The sequence below is a fragment of the Diabrotica virgifera genome, chromosome 2, assembly GCF_917563875.1.
Source record: "Diabrotica virgifera virgifera chromosome 2, PGI_DIABVI_V3a".
Classification (NCBI taxonomy): domain Eukaryota; kingdom Metazoa; phylum Arthropoda; class Insecta; order Coleoptera; family Chrysomelidae; genus Diabrotica; species Diabrotica virgifera.
Window position 1 is genome coordinate 61637246 of NC_065444.1, and position 24739 is coordinate 61661984.

Consider the following 24739-nt stretch of genomic DNA (forward strand, 5'->3'; position numbering starts at 1 on the left):
TGTAGATTTAATTTTAGAACGAGGTAATCAGACGCCCAATGCCTAGTAGATATCTGGAAATTGAAATTCTACATGACAGACATGTTTGGAAAGAAGATTGGGAAAATAGGTCTTCTTTTTCTTCTTCCTCTTTATAAGCAATTCTGCTTATTCATTGGCGGATTAATACCTCTATGAAAGGTTGTCACTCCATCTTTTCCGCGGTCGGCCGATACTACCGATTGGTGATTTATCTCTTGCTATTTTGACCACACTTGTGTCCCCCATTTTGGTTATGTGGTTGTTCCATTCCCTTTTTCTATTTAGTGTCCATTCGTTTATACACTGTACGTTACATTGTCTTCTGATATCTTCACTCCTCTTTCGATTTCTCAGTGTATTTCTTGTAATTCTTCTCAGTACTCTCATCTCTGCCGCCTCCAATAGTCTTTTTGTTGTGGCTGTATCGGGTCTTGTTTCTGATGCATATGTCATTATTGGTCTTACACTGGCTTACAGTTTTGTTTGGTGTGATCGAGTAGCTCGACAGAACTGTTGCCGGTTCCAAGCCCGGATAAAGGAGGAGGGGTCTACAGCTAGGTTAGCACCCTGCTGATAGACTTAACCATACAGGTCATAGAAACAGAATTATGCCTCGGAAAAAGGAATATAGGTAAAGCTGTATATTGTTAAGAAAATCAGATTATAGTGCCAGACAAATAAAAAAAGAATAAAAACTAGGTATTGATTAAAACCTTAGTTACTCACTTTTTGCTAACATCCAGACATCACGTCATTTCTGGATATTTAGGCATTCATACCAACAAAACACTCTTCTTAGCAAAACAAACATTTTCTCTGGTACTGCGTCCATCTGAACTTTCTGAGAATGCAGATAAGTTTAGGTGACACCAAAAGGCACACAAAATGTTCACCTAATGCTCTAGCTCCTCTCTTCTAGACTAAAAAAATTAGCGACTTCGTCGGCTGCTGCTTGTTTTGTTAGTAGTTCTGTTGTGTCCTAAAAAGCTACACTTGCAAGCTTCGATATTTTTATCTTCGGATACCTCACTTTCATTATCCACGAAGCGTTTTGTTAAAATACTTCTGCAGTACAGTAGATGAAACATTAAGACTTGGTTGATAGTTCAGCATGGTTCGTATTCGGCTAAACTTTAAGTGAATACATAGATCAAGCATTTGGTTAGGCAAGAAAAGTACTGAAAGTGTTACCTAATAAAAAACTCAGATATTGGAAATGCACTAAATCAGACAATTTGGTCAGGTGGTAAAAATAGCTGAATCAACTAGTAGATTCAATTTATTGTATAGATACAAAAACTAATGGCGAAAATATTACGTAATTGGAAACGTTCATAAATAGGATCCAATTTTAATTTAAGGTTACGAATACATCTTTTATTAAAATCAAGGCTTTAGTCAGTTGTAATGATCTGTAATGGTATGCGTACACGAGATGTTCTCTTTTTAGTTTTCATTAGTTTTTTTTAATAATAATATTATTGTACATTTGTTTTATTAAGAAGTATAAAAAATCAATTAATTAACATAAATAAGGTGAACACTAACGCTTTAAAGAATTGTACAAAACTTTTCCTTCAATTTATTTTATAGGCAAACCCAAATTACAAAAGAATTATTTTATTATTATAATTCAATAAAACTGCTTAAAAATACAATAAAGAAGGTACACTCCTTTCAAAATTATCTATGTTACAGCTAGGAAAATTAAATGAATATTAAAAAAAGAACAGAATACAATTTCTTCTTCTTCTTTTTGTGTAGACATGACTCTGTCTGTTTTTTAATGTACCTACAGTATGTTGTCGTTCCTTTGTTTTCGTGGTCTTCCCACTGGTGATCGTCATCCTATTGGAGAATCGTCTCTCCTATTTGTTGTCATTCGTCTTTTGTGGTCATAGCATTCTACTCTTGTTTCTTACCCAGTTAATAATGTTCTCTACTTTAATGTCATATATCTGTTCTTCTAGTTCTGTCCCATAGTGTCTTATCATCAATTTTTCGAAGGGTTTTCTTCTTTGCTCTTACTAGCTTTTGTCCTCTCTGTGTCAGGTTGTGTTTCTGCCACGTATGTCATTATTGGTGTGATGACTGTTTTGTACAATATCCCTTTCACTTACTTTCCGATATTTTTATGTCCATATTTATTTATTCTCTATAGAGTTTCATTCAGGCAACCTTCGGCTCTGTTTTCTCTGTTCACTTGATCTTGTCTGGTGTTCACTTGAAATAGTGTTATCTAAACACTATTTATGTTTTGAGATTTCCGTAGATTTTGGGAAAATGAATACGTTAAATTTTCTCGCGATTACATATAGTCCTTCTTTTCCCATGCGGTACGATTCATTTTCAATTAAATTAAGTCAAAACAGAAAGTGAAACGTACGCCGATGTGTGTAGTATATAGTATACAGTATACAAAATGTATATACACATCAACGTTCGTTTAATTTGATTGAAAATGTATCGTACCGCATAGGAAAAGTTATAGCAGACGGACTATATATTAAATTGATGCAGATATGTTGTAAATTACCTTCACTTTGAAAGTTTAATATTGCATCGTTTGCATAGCAGTTTATTTTAAGTTGTTTTTCTCCTATGTGGTGTTCTCTCTTAGTTCTTACTTATTTTAACATTAGAGTTATTCCTTCTTTTCCACTATTATGAGCAATTTGAACTAAACTCAATTCAGTTTACTTTCTAAGGAACCTGTTTTACTTTTAAATCATAAAATAAACATTTAATCACTATCTACATTATTATTAGTATTTTGTACAACCCTCAAAGCATAGTGTTCTATCTCTTTAAAGTTATTCATAACATACTCTCTAACAAATTTTACTAATAGCACCAAATGTTTTAAAAATATTCTCACATTCTTTAAACATTTAAATTATGATCAATTGTTTAAAGAATATTAAAATAATATCTAGATATCTACCAAGAACATGTAAAATCGAATCAATATAAATTAAAAATATTCAGTGCCTTTATCAAATCTAAGAAACCATCTATAATCTTACAAGGAACTGCTATTATTCCTCCAACTGAATAGAAGAAACGGCATGGCTCAGTTGACAAGATTAGCAACTTACCACTAAACTATAACTGCTTAGAACTACCCATCTACATGATTATAACTGAAAATGGTAACTTTAAGTTATACTGGAACCTTACTACTCTCACTGACTAACGAGTGGCTTTTAATAGACCGGATTTCACACTAATTAACAAAATTAACAGGAATAATATCGCATGGACAGAACGCAAAACGAATGAAAGTGTTAAAAATGGTAGAAATTTATAACTGAAGGTTTGATAATGAGGAAAAAATGAGTGGAAGAATGAGGGGTCTGGGAAAAAAATTTTGGCTTAATATTATAAATTTTCCATACACATGAATATACGTTTACCTCTGGAAACCATTCCAAACAGATAATAATTGGCGTAATAATGGCGAATTGTCAGTAATGGGTAGATCACCTAAAGAATATTTATCAATAAAAAGATATATGGGTACATTCCATGTCAAATCACTCAGACAAAAACTTTTGTCTTGAATCTTGGTGTATAGCTTCTGCGGGACGTAAAAATAAGATATTTAAACAAAATCAATGGGGAAATCCCAGTAGCTGGCTGTATACCATACCATAATTAAATTAAATGTGTTAGGAGTGCTCAAAGGGCAACATGATTCCCTGCTCGATAAGAACTTGTGGTTTTTGCCAGTTTAATGGACACAGACCAATAAAAGTGAAGGAGATGATAATCTAATTATCAGACCGAAGTGACATGACAAGACAGGTAGTCAATTTTTGGTTATGAATTTCAATTATTAGTGTTGTTTAAAATTTGGATTATATATTAGTAACTGTATAAAAGTGAAATTTAAATTATAATAAATTAGATTTTATTGTAAAAGTCTAAAAGTCTAAAAGAGAGAAGAGGGTTTAGCAGAATCAAGTTGAAAACGAGTGATGGTGGTTGCCTGATAATAATATGATAGGTTGAAATTATTATTTTAATTAAAATTACTGAAAGAATATTAGTTATTTAATGATAATGACCTAAAAGATGTCAGAAAATTTAAAATTATGATTTAAAAGAATCCAGTCAGATTACGTCATCACGCCCAGATGGATGACGTCACTAGTATACCATATATGCCACAATATCATAACTTAAAAATAAAAATCGACCTGTTTCGGGATTTTTCCTTAAAGTCGCCTGTTTACGAAATAACGAATTTATTCCTTTCATTTGCACTATACTGTATGCACATGCAACGGTGGAAAATAGTGTCGCGCACGCTTGATTAGCAATTAAAAAACAAAGGAATTTTGAATAATGTATTGCAAAAAACTCTTCGGAATTCCATCAATCGATGTTTAAAGAATATCTACCTACCTTGACAATATTAAAATTTTTAGTTTTTCACATAGTTTTTGAAGGTTAAAAATGGGCGATTTCGCAATTTTTCAATTTTTAATCGCTTATATGTCAAAAACTATCAACTTTAGAGAAAAGTGACTAAATATCTTTTCTGTTTAGAATGATCCAAAAAACCTAAAAAAACTTTGTTCCATGCAAGAAAAATAATTTTAAGAAAAAAACAAAAAAAAAACGTTTAAAAAATTTTTGACCAACTTTTGGCCCTGGCAAAATGCAAATTTGTTAAAGAGGGTCCTTTTTGAGTAAGATTGTGCAAAAAATCCGAATCGAAATATTTTTCCTAGCGGATGCGCAGTGGCTTTCTGGACTATAATTAATTAACCCACTTACCACGTGTGAGAGTCATATGTTGCCCTAAAGCCACATTTATAGGAATTTTATCCATCCTTTGGATTTTACGATGTTTATATTTATATGAGACTTTTAGTCTATTTTTAAAAGGTTTCAACCTTTGTATTTTTGGGTGGCTCACCATGTTCTTGTAACACTGATGATGCTCTTGTTACAGAGCGAAAACGTTTTGTTTCTATGTTTGTAGCCCCATAGGGGCTTTTTAAACTAATATACCTTTCTTTTACCAGGACAAAAATTTTTTATTAAATTTTATTTAGAATTGACCAACTTGAGCTCAGTATATTCGGTCTATTCATATTTTAATTAATTTAGCTGTTAAGGTTCGGGTATTTGCTAATGTACGCTTGATTTCTGAGTAGCAGTCAGTCAGTCAGTCATACGTGTGTCATCTGCGTATCTCAAGTTATTGATTTTTCTGCCTTCTATAGTGATTCTTCCATCCCATTCGTCTAGTACTTTCCTCCTCCTTCCCATTGTATAACAATAGTGATAGTATGGAAAGTTGGTCTAGTTCCTTTCTTTGTTTTTTTTTGAACATATTTGAATATATTGCGTGTGTTTTAACTTTGGCTGAGTTTTTATCATATATATTTATTATTAGGTTAACTGTATGGTTAGGTATTACCATATTTTCCATTATAGTCCAGGGAGGATCCCATTTTACTGAAACGAAAGCCTTTGCTTAATCTACGAAATAAAGCAACAATAATATATTGTGTTCCCTTGTGTCACACCATTCTGTGACAATTACCTGATATGTCTGGGCTTTATAGAAAAAATCAAGAAAATATCGGTAAGGTACATGAAGAAACAAGATGTTGTTCAAGACCTAGTCCGTTAGGAAAGAAAATAAAAAACACTGTAGAGCCTTGTAAGACAAATAGATGGACACAATATGTCACAAATAGCCACTGTACGAAAAACAATATTAACACTTTTGTATAGAAGTTAGTAAACTATATGTAAAAATAATATTTAGTAGCTTAACTCAAAATAAAATTTTTACGTGTTATTATTCTTCAACAATAAAAGAAAAAAAATCAGTATTTTGGAAAAAAAATTCAAATTTGAGTTGTATGAATAATGGTCTTTGATTTTTTTAACAAATCATATGACTATAAATATGTAGAATCTGAACTCAACTTTAAACCGACTTAAATGTTCTAGGTACATATTTTAGGTGTACTATACAAACAATCTTTTTTTTTAACAATAACATACCAAATCAAACATTTTTTAAACATTCATATATATCTTCCAAGAAAACATTCAATAACCGCGAACCCAACGTAGTTCTAATACGTCCTATCAGTGATGGAGCCGTGTAAATACTGATCTTGAGCCGTTGGTTGAACGGGTTCTTGCCGGAACGGATTTGAAGATGACCGGAAGGGATTTCCGGCGGGAACCATGGGTACCTCCGGTTGAGATTCGACAGTTGTTTCTTGCGGGAACGTTTGAGATGTTAGCGATGGAGGTCTTGGAGGCCGCGGCGGAAGAGGTGTTTCCACGGATCCGTAGTTGGAGGCGTTGCTGGATTGACGTTGAACTAATCCATTTTGAGGCTAAAACATTTGAATTGACCATATAAGTAAAAACCATATATTAAAGTGTTAAGATAGGCAAAATGACCTCACTCCCGGACTTAAATTTTTTTAATTTTTTTACATTCTATGTTAGGGGTCATCAATTAGTTTTCCTGAGGGTCCATTTCGAAAACCTATGATACTTCCGCGGTCCGGATTTAATCCGGATTTAATGCTACCTGTGTCTGGTTGTTCTCTGATTCGGTTCCTGGGCGGATTCTTGTTAAAAAATAGCCCCTATTAGCAAATCAGAAGGGTTCTGGGCGAAATTTTTGGACAGAAATTGTTTACCAATTTTTTTTAAGAAATTCAAAACATCACCTTTTGCCAGCATTTTGGCATTTTGGGGTCATCTTAAACAACAAAAATGTTCTGTCATTTTCTCAAAACTTGATAGATTTGTAGTTTTAAGCGATTTAAAATCTGAAAAATGCGAAAAAAACATTTTAGTAGCTTGAAAAATTAAATTATTATTTTTGCGGTTGTGCCTGTGCCTAAATTGAAGTTTAAACATTAAATTTCAAGATTCTAACGAGTAATCGGGGCTTGTTTTAATATAAACCGTTGTTTTTATTTATTAATTATGCACGTCCTTTCGACCCTTAAGTCGCCGCGGCGGAGCGTTGCACTATACTTATGGTGCGTATCGCACTCTATGATTGGTGTGTTTAATTAGTACAGTGGCAATAATTAATTGAATAAATAAATAGATTATTAAAAAAACTATGGTTATAATAAATTATAAGATTTTAATAAATGTCAAGTATTTGTTCGGAATTTTTCGCATAAGTACATATACGTATAATATGTATAAGTGCGACAGAGACGCACCTTAAAGTGCGACGCGCTGCAGTTTAAAAGTCGAGTGAAGGCGTATAATTAACAAATAAAAAACAACGGTCTATATTGAAATAACTCGTTGAAATCTTGAAATTAAATGTTGGCCACCTTGAAATTAGTTGGCTACCTGAAAACTAATATTTTACATAAATATATCAAGTTTTCAAGCATCAAAAATGCGTATTTTCGAATTTTTCAGATTTTAAATCGCTTGTAACTTGAAAGCTATTAACTTTTCAGAAATATAACAAGAGACCCTTTTTGTTTAGAATTACCCAATAAACCTAAAAATATATTTTCGGGCCAAAAAGGCAATTTTAAATTTGTTAAAATTATTGTTTTCGTTGAAAGAAACTGTTTACAAAATTAAATTAACAGTGAGAAAATTGAGATTTTTTATTATGTATAACCTGTTTGAAGTTTGGAGTGAGTTTAGTGCAACTGATTCTCATTAGGAAGTTGAGATATTCATATATGTTAGCTGAAATCTATAGGTTACCGATTTTTAATAAAGTTCATTCTTGATAAAGCGACTTCGCACACATAATTTGAGCCAAATGTAGTACACAATTTTATGACCAAACATTTTCAAAATTGCCAAACATTATATTCTGAATTTAATGGAGGTCCGGAAAAAACTAGCCCACGGTCCGGATGCGAACCGCGGTCCGCTAATTGGTGACCCCTGATTCGATGTGATAAAATAAGACTCGGTGCAATTTTCCCTACACCCCCATATCCCCGCCTCCTCCACCAAAAACGCCATTTTTTTAGTTTTTTTTTGGTGGAATTCAATCAATTTAAAACTTTCAAAATTGAGGCGTTTGAAAAACATATCTATTTCTATTGACCTGTAGGTTGAGTGTACACAACCTCAAAATACATTTTAATTATTTTTTTTTGAAAAAAGCTACAAAAACTTTTTTTGGAGGTGCATGCAGGTCTAATTTTGTTTTACAGTGTATTTTACCAAAAACTTTATTTAAGATTTTTTTCCGATTTTTCCATAAAGTTCGCCACCTTAAAAAAATCCGAAAAACGGTTTTTAGGGGGTTTCTGGAGATATTTCCTATTTTTTAGACTTTAAAATAGATTAAATTCAGGTTTTTGTAATAGGATATATTTATATAATTTGGAGTAGCTGAGTCCTCTAGGAGATTAAAAAAAATGAAAGAAGGCCGTTCTAATCCCTCAAAAAAACTACCCAGGTTTTTGGGGGTTTAAAAATGTTTTTGCCATTTTTTAATCTCCTAAAGGACTCAGATACTCCAAATTATATATAACCTATAAAAAACCTTAATTGGTTCTATTTTGAAATCTATAAAATGGGGAAAATCCTCATAAACCCCATAAATAACCAGTTTTTCGAATTTTTGTCGGTGGTGCACCTTACTGAAAAATCTGAAAACTATGAGAAACAATGGTTTTGATAAAATACGCACAATAAAATAAAATTAGAACTGCAGCCATTTCCAAAAAAGTTATACGATTTTCCAAAAAAAAAAATTAAAATGTATTAACTATATCCACCGAAAAATGTTCATCCTCTACCTCAATTATGTTTTTTTTCTATAGCTCTATATTAATTATTTTATATAATTTTACTTACGGGTGGTTTTTTAATTGGCATGGCTTCATTCATTTGATTCCATTGCTTTTCTTCTTCAAATTTTGGATCTGCCCATTCTTGAAGTTCTCCTGAGGCAAATAACCCATAAAATAAAATTCCTGAATAATGGACAAGGGCTGATATTATAAGAACTATTCTCCATTCTTCTTTTTTCTGAAAAATAACATTAATATATTACATTTATTTATTTAAGTTGTAGTAGTAAATTCTCCTGATATGACTGTAAGGTAGGTTTAAGCAATAAATTAAATAATTACCAAAATTATTATAGTTTCGCATTTAACTAATAACGATTCTAACGTCCGCCTCTGGTTATTTGTCAAAATAGTTGAAGTCTTTCAATTTTCTAGTTATCTTTGTTTTGCTGAGTTTTTGCAAAAACTTTTCTAATAATTCAAATAAAGTACTGGACCGAATTTAAACAGTTTAAGAATACTATAATAATTATATTATTATAAGGAATTGCAAGTGACTTCAAACGGTATCTTATGTGACCCCCGTTGACATTAAAATATGTTGGGTGATTCTGACCCTGACTTAGGGGTGAAAATAAATAATCGAAAATACCGTAAGAAATGTGTCCCCCTTTAATTAAAAATTGACCTGCTTCTGGGTTTTTCAAAAATGTTGTCGTAGTTACTGATAATGCCTAATGAAACTTATTTTTTACTGCTAATCTGCTTATATTGCTTAATTTGTACACTATTGTAAATGTTTACTCTTAGGCCTCCATTTATATTCTGTCAAATTCTATTTAAAATTAAATAGAAATTAATGGGGTTGCCTTGATTGTATGTGGCAAATTATTAAAGGGATTAAAGACTCCAATAATTAATGAATTCATTAAATTAGCTGTTTCTAGTTTGATAATTGTGCATTTCCGAAATTATCTTAATAAATTAATTAAAAAATGTGTGGCCTAAATTTTTAATCACTTTATACAGTGTGTCCATAAAGTAACGCATAAATTTATTATTTCGTAAACCGGCGACTTTAAGGAGAAATCCCGAAATAGTTCGATTTTTTTTTAAATTATAATTTTTTGGCATATATGTCATACTAATGACGTCATTAATCTGGGCTTGATGACCTAATCGATGATTTTTTTAAATGAGAATAAGGGTCATATTATACCTCATTTGAAAAGTCATTCAATTTTCTATTCACTAATATAAACATTAACATAATTATTTATACAGGGTGTTCAAAAAAAATTTTTATTTAAATTAATTGAGACAAAAAGGATAATGGAAAGGAAATGTAACGTTACAAACGTCACATCCTTGCTATTTTATTTTTAAATAATTATATTACTTTATTTCACAGGGTATTAGTAAATAAGTATTAAAAACTTTATAATTCTACATGAAAAAAATAATGGCAGTTTGTTCTATAAACGTATGTTCTATGTCCTATGTCCGCAAATGCTTTGTTTCCGAGATATAGGATGTTGAAATTTTTATTTCAAACTGCCAATTTTTTTATTGCTCTAAGACCGGTCTAGATATGAAAATTACATTTGGTGGGTTTCAAGAGGTAGTTATTGCGCATTTTTTGGCAAACAAATAACAATTTTATTTTTATCATTGGCGCGCCTACGCGTAATGGTCTGAATTTTTTTAAAGAAAAAATGTTACGCCACTGAGATAATTTAAATTAAAAATTATTTTTGTATTCCATGTTTAATTTATGAAAAAGAACCTTTCCTTTATTTTTTTCCTATGGTGCACCGTTTTTATGCGAAAAAATAAAACATCTTCGAGCGTATTTTTCATTTCTTAATACATTATCAAGAACTCTCCAATATAATATCAACGTCGAACAATAACAGAAAATATTACTAAAAAGATTTTAACTAGGTGCAAAGCTACAACAAATGTTCAAAATTACCTCCTTTAAAGATGACAGATTAATTTTATATTCACCATTGGCGTCCGTACAGGTAATGGTCTGAATTTTTTAAAGAAAAAAATAGTACGCCACTGAAAAGCGTCAAATTAAAAATCATTTTTGAATTCCTCGTTCAATTTACGACAAAAAATTATTCTTGTCTTTTTTCATATGCGGCGCCGTTTTTATACAAAAAATAAAACATCTTAACGCTTAGAACATTGCTTAAACATAATATGCATAGAAACTTATTTCAAATACTTTGTAAACGTTAAGATATTTTATTTTTTTTTGCATAAAAACGGCGCTTCATATGAAAAAAAAGACAAAAACGATTTTTTGTCGTAAATTGAATGAGGAATTCAAAAATGAATTTTAATTTGACATATCTAATAGTGGCGTACTATTTTTTTCTTTAAAAATTCGAGCCGTTACCCGTACGCACGGGTACAAAACGGTGCACCATAATATGAAAAAAAGACAAGAAAAGTTCTTTATCATAAATTAAACGTGGAATAGAAAAATATTTTTTAATTTGAAATATTTCAGTGGAGTACTATTTTTATCTTTAAAAAAAATGAGACCATTACCTGTAGGCGCGCCAATGATGAAAATGCGCAAAAAATTACGTTTGCCAAAAAATTCGCAATAACTACCTCTTGAAACCCACCAAATTTAGTTTTCATAGCTTAAAAGGTCTTAGAGCAATAAAAAAATTCGCAGTTTGAAAAAAAAATTCAACACCCCGTACCTTGGAAACGAAGCATACGTTTGCGGACATACGTTTATAGAGCAAATTGTCATTCTTTTTTCATGTAAAGTTCACCCCTTAAAGTTTTTCATACTTATTTACTAACACCCTGTATATAATATATTATTATATATAATATATATTATAATATAAGTCATCGGTTTACGAAATAATTAATTTATGCGTTACGTTATGGACCATACACAATACACAAGTAAAATAATATCTGCGAGACTGAATACCACTGTAAAGATTTTAAAATAAATATTAACCGGGTAATTCGGGGAAGCCTTATAGTGATATAAAATACAGGGTGTTCCATTTAAAATTACTTAGAAAATAATGTACTTGCGTTTTGACTCACCCTGTATTTAATATAAAGAAAATTAGAAATATCAATCATTTATGAAAATTTTAACAATAAATAAAAAAATATTGCATCAATAATCCATTGCTTTTGTGCTTATTTTTATTTATACAGTGAGTTGAACTTGTTACGATTTTCATATACAATTGGTCATAACTTTGTAAATACCATATATAACGTAACAAACCTTTATATTTTTGTAATGAAGAAGTTAAGAAGATTTCGAATATAAAATAAAATACAGGGTGTTCCATTTTAAAAAACATAAGTTTGGTCTGCCACTATGTTATCGAACACCCTCTAACATTCTAATTAATTTTAAAATGTGAAGCTCAAAGTTGGCTACAATTTTTGTTATTAACTTTTATTGCTATCTATTACTGTAACGGATCTACGGAGCTTTACCCCACTAATCAGTCACCCTGTATAGTGTGTGTGCGTGTGTGGAGTAAATGTCTTCTTACTTAGTAAAGTCGATTTACTTAATTGTCTTTACAAAGAGACGCTTATTAGCCCGATCAGGGAACGCAAAACTTTACGAAAACCTCCAAAAAAATAAAGGAAGGATGAAAATTTGGGAATAGGTAGTTGAAATTGTCTATTATTATATAAGAAAAAGTTACAATTCTACATCCCCTCCATTTTACAAAAATTGGAAAATACGGGGTGAAAAATTTTTTCTAGGGGGTGAAAAAATATACGTTCAAAATAAGTCCGGAATTGGATAAAATGACTAATTCTAAGTAAGTTTTGTTGTATAGAGTTTTTTTACTCAATTAGTCAATACTTTTCGAGTTATTTGCGAGTGAATGTGTTCATATTTAACCAAAAAATATGTTTTTGGACGGTTTTTCGGAGATAACTCAAAAAGTAAGTGAACGAAAGGGCTTCTAGTCGTCCACAGTGTGGCGTATTTCTTGCGCCAGGGTACAGAAAACGACTGTATGTTTTCTCAGATGATGTGTGATTCCTTCGAAAGTGGTTGTATTTCTATGGGTACTGGTTAAAATTTATTGTTTAATGAGTCGAACACTTCTAGTATTTTAATATGAATATATTATTATTATCAAAACATTATTCGAATGGTACATGTCAATGTTAAACAATGTTTGAACCATTTATTTGCTCTGTGGTGATGAAAACGTACAACTTACAGTTTGACGTCGTGTGTGCTCTGAAAGTCGACCGCTTCGGTCGACGATTGAAGGTGTAAGAGAGCGAGGTTTTAGCGTGCAGGGCTATCGTAAGTTCAAAAGTTAGGCAAAACAAGTCAAGAGTTGGCGTTACAAGGGGACAGGGGTATGAGCGTTGTTGCCAGATAAAATGGTTGAGTAAATTCAAACAGTAAGTATTTTAGCGAAAAAATATTCTTAGTAAAAATATAGCTTATAAAAAATTGAAAAAAATGGTGTATGCGTGAGGTCTGCAGACCCAGTAGAAGCAGAGTTGAAGCTACTGAAATGTAAGTTCTTCTTCGGCAAATTCCAAAACGAATAATTCAATGTGAAATAACCAAAAAACGGAGCACTTTTCGTGGAAAATTCATTACAACTTTTCTAAAGTGTTTAAAAAAAGGTTTATTTTTGTTTTTTTAAAAAAACTTCTAATATTAAAAGTAAGTGAGTTACGCTCAAAATATTGTTGGTCCCTTTTATTTTTTGGTAAAAAATGGCGAAAATCAGCCCTTAATTAGCTTCTCAAATAAAAGTAATTGTTACCGCTTTATAAGTTATTTTACTTATGCATTGTTTATATTATCTGTAAGTTTCATTGGTTTAAAGTGCTCAGTTTTGAAAAAAGAAATGGGTTTAAAATAAAACATTTTTTTAATTTTGAAAAAAATCGTAATTGTTTATGGAATTTACTTAAAAACAATTAGGAATACCAAAAATCCCAAAGAGTAACTAAATGTACATTTTGCTTTTCTGAATATTTTTGATTTTTTGGTTTCTTGTTAGACAAAAATTGGTTATGCTATGGCTGTTCAAAATTTACCTAAACTCGTGATTAGTTACTCGTTCAAGTCATTTTAACTACAGCTTTTTCAAAACAAAGCACTTTGAACCGATGAAACTTACAGATCATATAAATAATACATAGACAAAGTAACTTGTGAAGTGGTAATGTTAAAATGTATATGTGATGCTAATTAGGGGGTGATTTTCGCGATTTTTTCACCAAAAAATAAAAGCGAGCAACAATATTTTGAGCGTAATTCACTTACTTTTAATATTACAAGTTAAAAAAAAAAGCAAAAATAAACCTTTTTTTAAAAACTTTGAAAAGTTAAAATTAATTTTCTCCTAAAAGTGCTCCGTTTATGGGTTATTTCACATTGAAATATTCGATTTGGAATTTGACGAAGATGAACCTACTTTTCATTAGCTGCAACTCTGCTTCTACTGGGTCTACAGACCTCATGTATACACCAATTTTTAAATTTTTTTATGGGCTATATTTTTGCTAAGAATATTTTTTTCGCTAAAATACTTACTTTTTGAGTTATCTCAGAAAAACCGTCCAAAAACATGTTTTGTTTTGTTAAATGAACATATTCACTCGCAAATAACTCGAAATGTATTGACTTAGTGAAAAAACTCTATAAAAGAAAAGTTGTTTAGAATTAGTCATTTTATTCAATTCCGGTCTTATTTTGAATGTATTTTTTTCATCTTCGAGAGGGTGTATTCCCCTCCATTTTTGTAAAATATTTTTTCGATAAAATACTTTTTGAGTTATTTGCGAAAAACCGTCCAAAAACATGTTTTTTTTTTGTTTAAAATGAACATATTCACTCGCAAATAACTCGAAAAGTATTGACGTAGTGAAAAAACTCTATAGAACAAAAGTTGCTTAGAATTAGACATTTTATCTAATTCCGGGCCTATTTTGAAAGTATATTTTTTCACTCACGAGAAAATATTTTTCACCCTGTATTTCCCAATTTTTGTAAAATGGAGGGGATGTAGAATTGTAAACTTTTTCTTATATAATAATAGACAATTTCAACTACCTTTTTCCAAATTTTCATCCTTTCTTTATTTTTTTTTGGGGTCAGATTGTTCTTTGATCGGGCTATATTGTATTCGAATGTCTGCGGTCCGTCAGGTGAGTATCGATCCAGGGTTAGAAATTATTTTAAATAGAAAAAAACCTATTATTTATAATTAATATCTTTTAAATTTCAAACATGTACCGGGTGTCCCAATAAGAATGGCTCTCGGCCATATATCTCAGGAACCGTTTATAATACAGCTTTGAGAAAAAATATTTATAACAAAAGTCGCCTCGGGAACACCCTGGAAATTATTTTCATGATTATAAATAAGTCCACCGCTAGAGGGCGTAATTAAATATCAAAAATTAAAAAATCAAAATTTTACAAAATTTGTCTAATGAAAGGGAGAAAGGGCACTGGAGATCACATCATCGGATTCTTCATAAATTTCTGCGCATATTTGATTTCACAAGTTTAAGTCGACCTTTGAAAATAAGAGGTGGGGGTGAGTGGGAACCTTCTTATGAAAAATGGCTATAAGTCCGGTTCTGCTAAATCGAATTTTGCATACTTGGCCTTGTTGAAAACAGCTATTTTTCGTCAACGTAAGTGTCTTATTTTCGAAATAGCCTAGTAAGTAATATGCAAGTTAGGAGGTGGTATTTAATTATTTTCAGAAATCTAGTTTTCTTTGGAAAATATTAAGTACAAGTATGCATTTTTAATCCTGTATTAAAAAATTAGACCAAATTAGCAACATTATACCGAAAACCGCACGTCGATACCTTTTTTCTATCTCGAAATATCTTAAGAAATGTGTAAATTCTAAACATAACTGTTACTGTCACCGGTAGACGGGTTAAGGAAAAGTAGTGTGCTATGGAAAAAACAAATAAACATTTTCCATGTGTAACTGTATATAATCAATTAAAACAAAAATAAGACAAACAACACGATAAAATATAACAAATAAATAAAAGCAACTACTTACCTAGTCTTAGTGACTGTCTAAATGTTCAAATTGTTGCCCATCATTTTCGATGTAAGCATTTACTCTTTCAATAGTAGATTTAACTGTTTTGGAATTTTATTTATGGGGACGGATTAAAAACCTCGTTTTTGCCGCTGGGCCCACTACTCGAGAAAACATGATCTAGAATCTAGAGCATACGCAACGCCATTCAAAGCATTGCGAAAGCAGAAATTGAGAATGCTGTTCAATCTACTCTTGAAAGAGTAATTGCTTGCATTGAACATGATGGGCAACAATTTGAATATTTAGGTCGTCACTAAGTAAGTAGTTGCTTTTATCTCTTTGTTATATCATTGTGTTGTTTGTCTTATTGTTGTTTTAATTAATTATATACGTTTACATCTGGAAAATGTGTCTTTGTTTTTTCCATAGCACACTACATTTCCTTAACTTCGTTTACCGGTGACATTAACAACTGTTTAAAATTTACACGTTTCTTAAGATATCTCGAGATAGAAAAAAGGTATCGACATACGGTTTTCGGCATTATGTTGCTAATTTGGTCTTATTTTGTAATACAGGATTAAAAATGCATACTTGTATTTAATATTTTCCAAAGAAAACTAGATTTCTGAAAATTATTAAATAACGCCTCCTAGCTTGCACATTACTTATTATGCTATTTCGAAAATAACACACTTACATTGACGAAAAAGAGCTGTTTTCAACAAGATCAAGTATGTAAAATTCGATTAAGCAGAACCGGACTTACAGCCATTTTTTCATAAGAAGGTTCCCACTCACCCCCACCTCTTATTTACAAAGGTAGACTTAAACTTGTGAAATCAAATCTGCGCAAAATTTTATGAAGAATACGATGATTGGATTCCCAGTGCCTTTTCATTGGGTAAATTTTGTAAAATTTTGATTTTTTAATTTTTGACATTCAATTACGCCCTCTAGCGGTGGACCTACAATTAGGAAAATACTTTCCAGGCTTTTTCCGAGGCGACTTTTGTTATAAATATTTTTTTCTCAAAACTGTACTATAAACGGTTCCTGAGATATGGCCGACAGCCATTCTTATTGGGACTCCCGGTACATTAAAACTGGTCAAACATACGCCTGTTACTGCTTTAGTATTTCGCTCGAACGCCTCTTTCTGCTGAGTTATAAACTTCCAATGAACAATGGTATCATTTTGGAACGGCGAAAATGACATGCATACAGATACAGCGGGCTCGATTCTGCAGAGGCAGCCGTGCAGAAAAAGTTAAGGTTGTTCTACTCTGGCGGGCACATTGCTCTTTGTGAAATATAATCTGGGCATCACTTTTTATTTTAAAGTGGCTTTTCCGTGACGTGTGATTTGTTGCACCAAAAGAGGGAAACGGAGTTAGCAGCAAAGCTGTGCTTTGGTTTTATGGATGTGATTTATGAGGAATATTTTACACTTTTATATATTAACCTTAAAACGTAAAATATAGTTCCAATGGATTAAAAATCGATTAAAAATAAATATAGTATCATCCACAAGTTGTACGAACGTCATTAATTATAATGTTCCACTAGATACTAGATAGTCCCACAGTTTTCATTGAAGGAAATTTTAGAGAAATTTTAACATTGTTTCTACTTTTAATGCAATTATATCTTAGCGAAAATATCGACGAAAAAGATTTTGTAGCCACTTCCTTCTTAATCCCAAATTATGTTTTCTTGTAAGAATGTATTGTCACACACAAATTTTTTTATCTGCGTTATACGTAAGTGAGCATTTTTCAGTTTTCTAATTCCGGAGGTATATTTAAGTTTCTTTTGGAGGTTGAGACTGAGACGGTCGTGTTTTTTTGGGGGTCTTCTATCTCTTGATATGAGTTCTCGAGCTAAAATTCTTTGACTTGCTTAATTCTTCTTTCTAAGAGTTTCTTGAGTTTTCGATATATCTATTTTTATATTTCATGTATATCCGGACTATCAGGTCTAGGATTTCCTGTGTCATCAACTAGTTTTTTGCTAATATTGTAGGTATTTTCAAAAAAACTTACTTTCTCTCTTACTTTCTTGGAGTACCAACCCTGCTTATAAACTAATCTTCAATACAGGGACACAATTACAAATACATAATAAAGAGTTAGCTATTTACCTTATGTTTTACTATAAGATGAACTACATATGGTACAATCGCCCCGGCTATGGTTCCTATACCGTTCGACATTCCCATTAAAATACTGGCGTATCTTGGGGCAATATCAAGGTGATTGACGTTGAAACCAGATATGGCGAATCCACTGAAACCAACTCCTATTGAAAGAGCTGTCATTCCTTGGGTTATCGTATGGGAATAGGCCATTATAAGGAAGAACGTAGCTTCCATTCCAAATCCTGTGAATTATACAATAATATTAGTTTGGAATAGTTAAGATAAAACTAATAGAACGAGAAACATGTTAAAAATGTAAAATATACGAACAAACAATAGTTAATAATGGTAGGGGAGCCCAAGCGGGGATTTTACAGTTACTCGAGTGAGTCAGTTTATCACATGGGAAGAAACCTTGTACCCTGTAAATGTACCTCTACCATAATATATTGGCTATTAATACAGGGGAGTTTGTTAAGGGGGTCCGAAAAAAAATCTTTCCTTAGAAAAACTCGAAATCGTCAGATTAAGATAAGGTAAGTTAAGTACATGCAAAAGAGTGTATATTTCAAAAATCTGACGATTTGAGCAGGACGTAAGGAAATGGGTGAGTCACAAAGTTTCACAAAAAAAGCGAATATTTCGCGAAATAAACGTTATATCGAAAAACTAAAAAATACGTGTTCAATATTTTTCAAAAATCTATCGAATGATACCAAACATGACCCACCACGGCGAGGTGTGGGGGGTAAATTTAAAATTTTAAATACGAACCCCGCGATATTTCGCGAAATGAACATCAGATCGAAAACCTGCAAAATAAACGTATTCAATATTTTTGAAAAATCGAAAAATCTATCAAATGGCAAAAAACACGACCCCCACGGAGGAGGGTGGGGGTTACATCGAAATTTTAAATAGGAGCCCCCAATTTTTGTTGCAGATTTGGATTCTTTACGTAAAAATAAGCAAATTTTATTCGAGATATTTTTTCGAATTATGGATAGATTGCGCTATAATCGAAAAAAACGATTGTTGGAAATGGAAAATTTAATTAAAAAATGGAAAGTCCCCCACTTTATGACAAACTTAACTTTTTTGGTTTTAGGACCTACTCTTCACAACCCAATAGATCCCCACAACGCTCGAGTGACTGCAAATTTAGCATACTTTCCTCCCCTACTATAATGGCTTCTTTAGTATTTAAGGGGTTACATAGGTCTTGCAGGTAAAAAAGTGACTTTTTAAAAAAATTATATCTCGAAAACTAAAAATTATTTTCATTTATAATTGGTACATGTAAAAGTATAATACTTAAGGTACTCTCAAAAAATTTTCAGATAAAAATATTCATTTTTGTAGAGTTGACTGCAATTTTTCGACAACAGCCCTTTTTTGCGGTGGGCAGCACAACTAAGTCCAGTCTCATCTGAAATCAAAAAATCAAAAAGTTTCTTGTAGTTTATACCTCTGGCTAGTGAATGAACGAAGGAATTTTTATTAGGTGAATTTGTTTTTGTTTTATAAAAAAAAACTACTTTAAAAATGGTCATTTTTGAAAAAATGAGAAAAATTGGGGTCGAAAATGTGTTTAAACTTATGTAAAATCTTCAAATTTCATTTTTTTAATTCTTTCGTTCACTTACTAGCCAGAGGTATAAACTACAAGAAACTTTTTGATTTTTTGATTTCAGATGAGACTGGACTTAGTTGTGCTGCCCACCGCAAAAAAGGGCTGTTGTCGAAAAATTGCAGTCAACTCTACAAAAATGAATATTTTTATCTGAAAATTTTTTGAGAGTACCTTAAGTGCTATACTTTTACACGTTTCAATTATAAATAATAGTATGTTACATACCTAGCGGTAAAGTACTCTATTTCAGCCGAGCGGCAAGGTGAGACTAGAACTACAGACGTGAGGCTAGAATGAGTTCCCGCGCGGTTTGTATACTATTTACTTTTTGACTACGTTTTGACTCCTAAACGAACTGAGAGAACTAAAAGAAAGGCATGGATGATAGAAGAAATTCTTAATTTAATGGATGAGAGACTTGCCTATAAGGACAAAAACAAACAACAATATGATGCAATAAATCGAACCATAAAGAGAATGATTAAAGAGGAAAAAGAAAAATGGCTGTCAGAGCAATGCAAGGATATTGAGGAATGTGAGAGACGGTACGATAGTTTCGGCATGCATAAGAAGATCAGAGAAATGACTGGTACAAAGAAGAAGCCTCATAGTGGAATGGTGAATGATTCAGAAGGTAAGATTATAATAGATTTCAAACAAAAACTCACAAGATGGAAAGAATACGTAAAAGAACTTTTTGACGACGAAAGAGAATTAATAACAGTGAAACGAGAAGAAATGAAGTGTTTAAGGATACTTAAACAAGAACTGGAATATGCTTTAAAAAACACCAAGGATGGTAAGGCACCAGGGCCTGATGAAATACCGGTTGAAGTATTAAAACTTATTGATGAAGAAGTGATGAACATGATACTCGAGTTATTTAACAACATATATGATACTGGAATAATACCACAAGATTGGTTAACGTCCACATTCATTTTAATACCTAAAAAATCAAATGTAAAAAAGTGCTCGGATTACAGAACGATTGCCTTGATGAGTCATATGCTTAAAGTTTTTCTAAAAATCATTAATAATAGAATTTTCCGCAAAACTTGAAGAAGATATAAGTGAAACACAAATGGGCTTCAGGAACGGTCTTGGTACGAGGGAAGCGCTCTTTGGTGTGGGCGTACTATTTCAGCGGTGTTTGGATATCAATCAGGATGTATACGCCTGCTTTATAGACTTTGAGAAGGCCTTCGATAGAGTCCGACACGACCGACTGAGACAACTTCTAATCGAAAACAACATTGATGGAAAGGATATTAGAATAATAACTAATTTGTATTGGAATCAAACAGCACACGTCACGGTCGATGATGAAATGACTGAGGAGATCAAAATATGTAGAGAAGTAAGACAGGGGTGTATTCTGTCTCCTATTTTGTTTAATTTTTATAGCGAAGTCATATTTAAAGAAGCTCTGTCGAAGGTTAGTTGTGGTGTAATGATCAACGGAAATTCAATCAATAATGTGAGATACGCTGACGACACAGTGATATTAGCAGACAACCTTGCAGATCTGCAACGACTGATGGAACACATTAACCACTACTGCAACAGCTACGGACTTACATTAAACCTTAGAAAAACTAAATGGATGGTAATAACAAAAGATCCACACGCCAGGAATGATTTGGTTGTCAATAACACCGTTATAGAAAGGGTATCCTCCTATAAATACCTTGGAGCTTGCCTGGATCATACAGACGGTCAAACAAAAGAAATAGGAGCAAGAATAGAAATAGCTAGATCAGCATTTAACAAGATGAAAATATTTCTCTGTAGTCGTGACATAAATCTTGATCTGAGAGTGCGTATGCTGCGGTGTTATATATACTCCACTTTGTTGTATAGAGTTGAGTCATGGACCATGAAGATGGGCAGCATTAAAAACATTGAAGCTTTTGAGATGTGGTGTTACAGTAGAATGCTACGTGTACCTTGGGTGGACCACGTGACGAATGCCGAAATTTTACGTCGGATCGGAAAAGGGCCATGTTATGAGAGGCGACAAATACTCGCTGCTGAGACTGATCATCCAGGGTAAAATCAGGGGTAAGGGAAGTATCGGTAGACGCAGAATATCTTGGTTAAGAAATCTGAGGGAATGGTTCGGCTGCAGTTCCATCGACCTATTTAGGGCGGCCGCCAGTAAAATAAGATGGCTGTGATGATTTCCAACTTCCGATAGGAGACGGACTTTAAGAAGAAGAAGAAGAAGAAGAAGAAGAAGAAGAAGAAGAAGAAGAAGAAGAAGAAGAGTTAATTCATTGATATTTTGTGTGTGTTAAAACTATTATGTCGTGATTTAAACATCCTTCTTTCTCTTGCTTAATTTTGTATTTTATTTGTTTATCTACTTTTATATATCAATCTATCTACTTTTGTACATCTGATGATCTTTGTTTATATGTAAGCGTCTTTCTTCCATTAGATCTAAAATTTCCACCAACATCCGTTGTTTCGTTTTGTATCTGGTGTCACAATTTCTTTTTGACTTTTATCTATTTATGTCTTTATTTGTTTTGTATCCGTTTCAGTATTTTAAAGAATATCTTCAAGATTCATTAATCGAATATTGGTTTCATCTAATTTGTATTGTAATGGATTAGGTATAGTCCAGAAAGCCACTGCGCATCCGCTAGGAAAAATATTCTGATTCGGATTTTTTGCACAATCTTACTCAAAAAGGACTCCTTTTAACAAATTTGCATGTTGCCAGGACCAAAAAGTGGTCAAAAAATTTTTTTAAACGTTTTGTTTGTTTTTTTCCTAAAATAATTTTTTTTGCATGGAAAAAAGTTTTTTTAGGTTTTTTGGATCCTTCCAAACAGAAAAGGTCTTTAGTGACTTTTTTCTAAAAATGATAGTTTTTGACATATAAGCGCTTAAAATTTGAAAAATTGCGAAATCGGCCATTTTTAACCCTCAAAAACTATGTGAAAAACTGAAAATTTGAATGTTGCCAAGGTAGGTAGATATTCTTTAAATATCTATTGATGAAATCCCGAAGAGTTTTTTGCAATACAATATTCAAAACTCCTTTGTTTTTTAGTTGCTAATCAAGCGTGCGCCACAGTATTTTCCACCGACAGTATGGTGCAAATGAAAGGAATAAATTCGTTATTTCGTAAACCGGCGACTTTAAGGAAAAATCCCGAAATAGGTCGATTTTTATTTTTAAGTTATGATATTGTGGCATATATGGTATACTAGTGACGTCATCCGTCTGGGCGTGATGACGTTATCGATGATTTTTTTAAACAATAATAGGGGTCGTGTGGTAGCTCATTGAAAGGTTCTTCAATTCTCTAGTCAGTAATGTAAACATTTATATAATTATTTATACAGGGTGTCCTTCTACTTCTTTTTTTTTCAAATAATTTAATTTAATAAAAAATTTTTGGACACCCTGTATAAATAATTATGTAAATGTTTATATTACTGAATAGAGAATTAAAAAACCTTTCAAATGAGCTAGCACACGACCCCTATTCTCATTTAAAAAAATCATCGATTACGTCATCACGTCCAGATGGATGACGTCACTAGTATATCATATATGCCACAATATTATAACTTAAAAATAAAAATCGACCTGTTTCGGGATTTTTCCTTAAAATCGCCGGTTTACGAAATAACGAATTTATTCCTTTCATTTGCACCATACTGTCGGTGGAAAATAGTGTAGTGCACGCTTGATTAGCAATTAAAAAACAAAGGAGTTTTGAATATTGTATTGCAAAAACCTCTTCGGGATTTCATCAATCGATGTCTAAAGAATATCTACCTACCTTGGCAACATTCAAATTTTCAGTTTTTCACATAGTTTTTGAGGGTTAAAAATGGCCGATTTCGCAATTTTTCAATTTTTAATCGCTTATATGTCAAACATGCAAATGGTCCTGGCAACATGCAAAGGACATCGCACACATCTTACGGAAAATATAATGTCACTCAAATTCAATAAAATTTATACGAATAAATTCGTTTTAAGTTAACGGTCAATTCTCATCATTGCGCCAACTCTTAATTATGATTAATTACGGCGCAAATTGCAATTAAAGTTTATCGAAATCACATTTTTGGAGTTCATAAACGTGTCAGTTATAATCACTATTGCTCTGGTTGCTATTCAAAACAGCTTAAACCCCGCTGGGTCTAAGCGGATTAGTGAAACTATTATAATAAGATGCTTAATAGTCCGAGAAGATTTATGAAGTTACCGATAATCTGGGTATTTTAAAATATTTTTTCTCTCTCTAACTTATGTACCTACCCATTTGATTTCAGATTGATTTATATCAATTTCTGCTCTTATTATTGAAAATTAAGAGTTGGCGCAATGATAATAATTGACCGTTAATTTGAAACGAATCTATTCATATAAATTTTATTGAATTTGAGTGACATTATATTTTCCATAGGATGTGTGCGATGTCCTTTGTTAAATGGAGTCCTTTTTGAGTAAGATTGTGCAAAAAATCCGAATCAGAATATTTTTCCTAGCGGACGCACAGTGGCTTTCTGGACTAGTACTTAATTTACTTAGGTATATCTATTTGTGCATCTATAGTTATGGCGAATGGATTTAGTGTCCGCAGTCATATAAACCCAAATAAACAACAACATCTATAGTTATTCGTTTTATTATTTTCATTTTGAGCCCAAGACAAAGTCAGTAACTAATAAAAATAAGGAATAATTAGGAGAAAAAATAAAGACACAATTTATAAAAGAAAACTCAAATCTTTCATAACGATATCTCCAGTTGAACCTACATATGTTATAAACTATAAACAATAACAGAAAAGAAACGTTACCTCCACAATTAAAAAGTTTTCTAACTTGAGTTGTGGTCAGTATCCCTTTTTTCCTTAGACGATCTGCCAAAATTCCTCCAGTGGGAACAATTATGGTCATCAACAAATGTGGTAATGCTCCCAATAAAGCGTTCTATAAAGTGAGATAAAAAATTATAAATATTTATGTAGTTTATTATAAAATAATTTATCATAAAATAAATTTGGTTAATGTCAATGATTATACAGAGTGAACCAAAAGTCTTGAAACGTCTAATTATATCTTA

The 24739-nt window shown here is 31.9% G+C and overlaps 1 protein-coding gene across 1 annotated transcript in view; it reads right to left on the reverse strand.

Moving 5' to 3' along the window:
• Nucleotides 1-5729: 5729 nt before the first annotated feature.
• Nucleotides 5730-24739, reverse strand: part of LOC114329304 (vesicular glutamate transporter 1) — a 56765-nt gene continuing 37755 nt past the window's right edge. Inside the window, exons 6-9 of the mRNA XM_050644766.1 lie at nucleotides 24474-24606; nucleotides 18012-18250; nucleotides 8866-9039; nucleotides 5730-6395 (exon numbers count right to left, since the gene is read on the reverse strand). Coding sequence (XP_050500723.1) covers nucleotides 6126-6395; nucleotides 8866-9039; nucleotides 18012-18250; nucleotides 24474-24606 — 816 coding nt within the window. The 3' untranslated portion in view covers nucleotides 5730-6125. The remainder of the gene's footprint in view (nucleotides 6396-8865; nucleotides 9040-18011; nucleotides 18251-24473; nucleotides 24607-24739) is intronic.